General features: G+C 48.8%; 4 protein-coding genes across 4 annotated transcripts; 2 read left to right on the forward strand and 2 right to left on the reverse strand.

The window, feature by feature from the left end:
* Positions 1-39: 39 nt before the first annotated feature.
* Positions 40-345, reverse strand: BDZ83DRAFT_596015 (uncharacterized protein; the record flags this gene model as incomplete). The annotated part of the gene is made up of 1 exon (XM_060506843.1): positions 40-345. One exon carries the CDS (start codon positions 343-345, stop codon positions 40-42), a length of 306 nt encoding a protein of 101 aa, XP_060357019.1.
* A 903-nt stretch (positions 346-1,248) lies between these two features.
* BDZ83DRAFT_596007 (flavoprotein family) lies at positions 1,249-1,848 on the forward strand (the record flags this gene model as incomplete). The annotated part of the gene is made up of 1 exon (XM_060506841.1): positions 1,249-1,848. One exon carries the CDS (start codon positions 1,249-1,251, stop codon positions 1,846-1,848), a length of 600 nt encoding a protein of 199 aa, XP_060357020.1.
* Positions 1,849-3,175: 1,327 nt separating this feature from the next.
* On the reverse strand, positions 3,176-4,745 carry BDZ83DRAFT_596006 (thioredoxin-like domain-containing protein; the record flags this gene model as incomplete). Its single annotated transcript, XM_060506840.1, has 4 exons — positions 3,176-3,458; positions 3,512-3,951; positions 3,998-4,364; positions 4,420-4,745. The coding sequence occupies 4 exons, from the start codon at positions 4,743-4,745 to the stop codon at positions 3,176-3,178; spliced, it is 1,416 nt and encodes a 471-aa protein (XP_060357021.1).
* A 930-nt stretch (positions 4,746-5,675) lies between these two features.
* On the forward strand, positions 5,676-6,525 carry BDZ83DRAFT_596008 (uncharacterized protein; the record flags this gene model as incomplete). The annotated part of the gene is made up of 1 exon (XM_060506842.1): positions 5,676-6,525. A coding segment is annotated over one exon (850 nt), but the record flags the coding sequence as incomplete, so codon positions are not given.

Here is a 6,525-nt window from a genome sequence, read left to right on the forward strand (position 1 = left end):
GGATGGGTAGAAGCCTTTTTGCTTGGTTGATTGCTTGGGTTATATCTCGCCCACTCGATGTAGACGGTAGCCCCAACGACTTTGCGATGCGGATGAAACGCTTGCCAGGGAGCTTGCTCGCTCCGACTGGTGCCCCAAGAACACGAAAGAGGCCTGTTCGGTGCGACCCTTGACGCATTGGAAGAGAGAAGCCTTGTCTCTGGTTTCGTAAACCTTTCGTGTGATGGCTGCCAGCTCCAGATGAGGATCTACCTCTTTCATGATGCTTAGCAGGTCGTTCTCTTTGACTAACTCCTCGATGAAGGTGCGGAAGCTGGCCGCGGATGAATTCGGTTTATCAGTCATCAAATCCATTGCCATTCATTCGGACGCAAGTAGGAAGTGATGGTTAAGGGAATAAGGTGTCGAGTTAGACAACGACTTTTAGTCTTCAATAACGCCTTCCCTGGGGGCATTTATTAGTCGCCGTTTGAACAAAGCCCTCATGTAACCTAGAGACTTCCAGGCCCGATGAAAAGATGAGCCATTTCGAGGACCGTTAGAAAGGGCTCATATTGGGTTGAGTGTATAGTATGTTCATGGGGTTCGATGTACTTGAGCCTCATAGACCGCCGAGTGCCTGTGTAGACGTCAATTTATGATTGCATGGGCCGAAGCCAGGTCCCCAGGATCAATACACATTGTCCCATTTTTTTCGTCTACCAGGCTAATCGCGTGAGAACCGGCTCAGCTCCCGTAGCGTAGACCGGAAAGTTATCCGTCGCAATATCCACAACATCTCCGGCGTCAGGCATCGTGTCTCCGCCAATTCACACTAGATCGAACAAACCCCGTAATACTTATAGTATAGCCGCGTCTTATATCCGCCAACATTCTCGTCTTTTCCCCACTATGTCAGAGGCCCAGTCGTCGTTCTCACGTTACTGTTCCGTCTTCATGGCTACGTCGGCCCCGGCGCGGAGCGTAATTATGCCTAACCGCCGATGCTGTCGAAGATTCGCGCATTCGGTTCTCCGTATCTTATGGACCTTGGAAGTCTGACTGGATGGATTTTTATGAAAGATGGCTCAAAGCCCAAGCCTGATGTTGTAGGTTAAGAAAATAGAAGTAAAATCTTGACACCTTTGGTCCCAAACAGTTTTGACTGTAAGAGTTGACTTAGTGACTGACACGTCGTGTCCCTGCGCAGACACATCTTTTCGGGCGGTTCTCCTACAGCCACTTACATCACGAACAAAGACATACAAAATGACGATAGAAGGCACAACTAAATCAAAACGAAACCGCATTATTGTCGCTCTCACAGGCGCGACTGGAGCTATACTTGGAATCAAGACCCTCGTCGCTCTCCGACGGCTCAACGTCGAGACACACCTCATCATGACCAAGTGGGCTGAGAGCACCCTCAAGCACGAGACAGACTACACCCCGGCGGCCGTCCGCGCGCTTGCGGATCACGTCCATAACAACAGCGACATGGCAGCCCCGATTGCAAGCGGCTCGTTCCGAGTAGACGGTATGGTCGTGGTTCCTTGTAGCATGCGGACGTTAGCCGCAGTACGCGCGGGGTTATGCGACTCGCTCGTCGCTCGCGCGGCTGACGTGGTGATTAAAGAGCGCCGGACGCTTGTACTCGCTGCACGGGAGTGCCCCCTGAGCGGGATTCACCTCGACAACATGCTCTCATTGACACGGAACGGGGTCATTATCTTTCCGCCGGTGCCCGCGTTCTATCCGCGCCCTGCGGCAGTGGACGACATCGTTGAGCATAGTGTTGGTCGGATGCTAGATCTATTTGACCTAGATACGGGAGGGTTTGAGCGATGGGGAGGTTTCCAAAGAGATTAATGGGTTCCGTATCTGAAAATCAGGAAAAGCTGTTGCGAAATTAGCTCGGTCCTTGGGAGTTGGCTGTATGTGTGGATGTTCACAAAATCGAAAAGGATTGGTTTGGCCGAGCAGTTGAAGAGACTAGGGACTGCAACTTTACTAGAGACATGAATAAGATGGTGCTCAGGATGCAAGCCAAATTGACTGCAACCTGCGCGGACTCAGGGTACTCTGAGTCCTCTCAGGGAGCTGAGAGGCCCATTCTAAGACATTGACGTTGGTTTCGCTCTTTTTATCGTCGGTTAACGTCGGAAGGGTGAGGCGACTTTGGCCTGTCCAGTTAGCAGTCAGTCGGGAGGCGTTGCAATGGACGGATTAGGCTCCTTTGCTACCCCTGGTTCTAGACTATATCGGACGTGATGAAGTTCTACTGTGTCGGAAGGTAATTAATATTGTGCGGGGATTCAACTGCTTTTCTAATCGCTCAACTTCTTCTCGCTCGTTCTGCTAGACTTAGTGTTGATATTAATTAATACGTATGGTCCTACATGTCTCCATAATGTCTGATTACCACCGTAGGGAAGTCTTCAGAACTTGGCAATGGTGTTTCGGTCTGTTAACGGACAAAGTCGAAGCCTACTGTCGATTGCTTGTTTTGGCTATATTGGATTGAACCGCGTTAGGGATTCTACATATTACTTGAATTGGGTCTCGACACTCGACAGTAGTACCCGGCCCCGGTGTTGCTTGAAAGACTATGCCACAGAATTTGAGCGTAGGTAACGATTTCTCTGTACACTTCAATATTAGTTAATAAGATCTAGAGATAAATAGTAGAAGGTTAATCGCGAAACTCCGCATATGGTCATTTGGCTACATTCAAGAAAGTACGTGATTTTCACGAGGTTGTAAGAAGTTGGGATAGTACCCGATGTAGCATTGAATAGGTTCTCAGTAATACTGTTGGAGCTTTAAAGCCATGTCAACGACCTTTGGAGTGACAATTGGAGGACTTGGCCTCAGCCTTGGGTCTCAAAGGCTACCTTAGAGAGCCCGAGGACAAGCTGAAGGGAAGAGAGAGTTTAGATTCGTTGGAGCTAGGTAGCAAGCATTCATTCAATTACGCTTGTGGGGAAGATAGTGAAACACCCCTTACTAAATAACCCACGGTGTGGCCTGGCACAGCCACTTAGCTGATCGTTGTGGTACAAGTCTTGCAGTATCAGGTAACCGATGGCCAGCCGGAAGGTAGTCAAATTCATATCAAGGATCGAAAAGTCCGCGAGTGAGTGATTATATTAAAATTTTGCGTTTGAGCTGCTCGGTACAATCCCTTATCTGGATACTACAGCTCGTCATGGGCTTCGCCCTGGCTAGATACACTGACTCCATGACTTCCACTCTGTGAAATAAAAGCATCCAGCTCTTCCACTGTCAACATGTCAGTGAAGTCGCCCTGGAAAGGTACAATGTCGTTCGAACCGGCGCGATATAGCCTGATTGATGGATACGATGCTATCTCGATTGGGACATCGTTCGCGTCGACATCAATACTTGCCAGCGCGACTTTGTCCGACAGCCCAAACTTGGTGTATTTTAAACCAAGCTCATTCATTGGAGTATGCAGACTGTTTGGCTTGTTAGTACTGCATTCGATGGCGTACAGATATGATTAACTTACTCAGTACAATATTGACACCACGGCACGTAGAACTCAACCAAGACATCTTTAGACTTGTCATAAGCTAGGTCGTCAAAAGTACTGCCAACTAGCGTTGTCAAGAATTGGTGCGCTGTCGACGCTCCAGGCACTGGTTCTGACTTGATGGTAGGTAACAATGAACCGGCCAGGTAAGCAAAAACATGTTTAGCGACCCTGTTGGCGTTGAACACCTTTTCAGACATAGGATATGCTCTCCCTTGTTGATTTGCGATGGAGAATCCACGCTTGATGTCCTTGCTAAGATGCATTTGCTCACATCTTTTGGGGTAATCTGGCGCAAACACCGTCACGAAGGTGAGTTGATCTTTGTACTTCTTTGCAATAGAAGCCAGTGACTTGACGATCTCCGCCCAATCATCCCGCCTGCTGAAGAATATTTGGGCCAATGGTTTCTCATCCTTGAACGGTTAGTCCCTCTCAAACATCAAGGGAAGAAGGACCTACCTTTATTGCTTCTTCATGAACGATGGGATCGTATTCGCGAATTAGCGGTTGGGCTGCATCCTGCAAGAAGGCCTCGACAGCTGCGACGGTGAAAGGCCCGCGGTGATAAACTGGATCCTCTTCCTCTTGGGTATAGACCGCGATGGAAGGGCCCTTCCTGTCTTTCTCTGGGCTATAAACATTACCAAAACTGTAATGCGCTCGCCACTTAGTAGCAACAGCGTGAAAGATCTTGAGCTCAGGTTGATGATCCGAACCAATAAAGGCAACAACTGTGACTCGAGATGAGCGCGCGAAATGGAGATGGTTCTTTTCGGTGAGCTCCGTAACTGGAGAACCTGATTGCCGTTCGATATATTTTACAACCCTGCAACGATGATCAGTGATCTACAAGCCATCTTAGAGAAATCGACAAAACTCACGATGACGCGTCTAAAGCTTCTTTGTATGTAATCAACTCCTGGTTGCCGGTTGTAAACTTCAATGTGGGGACCGTAAAGACCTGAGAGTCATCGCACACAGTCGGCTCCTCGTTGCAGTTGACAGAAGCAATAGCGGTCTTGGTGAACGTTGGAGACACCCTGTCCAGCACTCCTTGCACTCTGTCACATTCCTTGCAACCGTCCGCTGTGAACAAGATAAGCGCTGGTCTTGAAGATATCAAGACAGTGAATTCTGTTCCAAGGAGTTTGACGCATTGTGTCGGGACAGCAAGAGCAACGAGTGATAGGATTGTTGGGGATCGCATGATAGTGTGTAGAAGAGACAAGAGAATCAATTTCCAGACTGGAGGGCAGACCCAGATCATTCCTGTTTGAAGAATCTATTATACCAACAGTTGTTCGGTATCATAAACTCTCCACTCCCCAATTTAGCCCGTTTCAGCCCAGATCGTCATTCCGCTAGCTTATCATAGGACCTAATCTCGTCTAGCCATTCTTTAATTTCAGCTCCTCTCCTCAAAAAGCTTAGTTCATCTTAACTGTCGAAGGCCTCTGCGCCGCGATATTGGCCAAGCCGCCGCTGAGGCACAGACGAACACTGCCAATTCTAGAATGTTTTCCCGAATCGAATGTGATGGATCCCTCGCCAATAGAAACAGTAAGATACCCTAAAGTTTAAACAGACATTTCGCAATTACGATTGGTTCCTCGAGTCTCTATCTATCAGCTCCACAGAAGGCCTAAACCTTATGGATAATAAACAAAGATATGCGGCGACTAGTCGACGTTGAAACCTGAGTTGTGGAAATATTTTGAGGTTGGGGCCACGAGCTTTGATAACATATAGTGGGTGCTGACTCGCTGAGAGAATGATTTTTTTTCTCTCTGTTCCGATTGATTATACTCGTGTCAATGCTTACCTTTCCAGGGTGGCTCGTGAAGTCATGTTACCTCTTTAGCACAAAATTTGACGATCATCTCCATTCAGCTTCTTAGTTAGGTCAGGTATATGACCAGGAAAAGCTTGGCCTGGTGATAGGATGGATGATGCTTATCATAGAGAAGCTGTTTGTCATAGAATACGCAGACAACTGGTGGTACTGTCGCGTGAGAGATGGGTTATGGTGTAGATTAATACTCCGTATATATGTAGATTACTGAATCCCACAAACTTTTCAATGATCTCATCACAGCCTTACTTGTTCAAAAGTTTCAAGCCTTTCAACTATTTCATCATGAAGTTCACCCCAGCTTCGCTTGCCCTCCTTGCAGGCTTTCCCCTTGTCTTCTCCATACCAACCGAAGCTCAGCCATCCAAAGAGCTCCAACAGCCCGAAGGTTTCGCCAAGATTCACGACGCTAACGGTGAGCACTGGCTCCAAGCCGTCAAAGCAGAAGCTGCCCGTCAGGAAGCCGCTGCTGCTTCTGTCCATAATGAAACTGAGGCCCTCGAGACCAGAGCCAGCTGGATCTACCAGGTCCACGGCATGTACACCGACAACCTCGTCAACGTCGGTGATGTTGACACCTTCTACATGCTCTGGACGCGCATGTACGACTCCAGCGACGACAGGGGCGGTCTCTCAGACATCACTCGCAACGCATGGAGCAAGTTCTGCAACAGCCCATACGGTGGAAACGGCGGCGTAACCACTAAATTCACCCTCGACGGTCAGTGGGGAGCCGTAGGTCGTCTCAGCGGCTGGTCGATGCGCGACGCCCTGATCCACTCCATGTGGCAGACAGCCAACGGCATTGGCAAGGAACACGGTTACACTGTGTATAACGGCTGCTATGGCTTCACCTGGCAGGAGGGAACGCCAAATAAAGCCGACTCGGCATGTGGAGGAAAATCAGGCAAGCCTTGCCCGTATAACAAGGACTGTCCGTTGTCGGGTATGGAGTGCACTGGTCTCAAATGGGGCACCTGGCTTCCTAGCATTATCCGCATGAACGTCTATAACCGTGACGGGTCGCTTCGTGCTGATGCGTACCAGGCCAGAATCTCTTCGCAGGCTATTGGTACCGGTGGTTGTTCTAAGGCCCAGTCTGTGTCTGCTTTTGTCGCTGACTTTATCCCCATTG

The sequence above is a fragment of the Colletotrichum acutatum genome (genome assembly GCF_030867785.1).
Source record: "Colletotrichum acutatum strain CBS 112980 chromosome Unknown BDZ83scaffold_353, whole genome shotgun sequence".
NCBI lineage: Eukaryota > Fungi > Ascomycota > Sordariomycetes > Glomerellales > Glomerellaceae > Colletotrichum > Colletotrichum acutatum.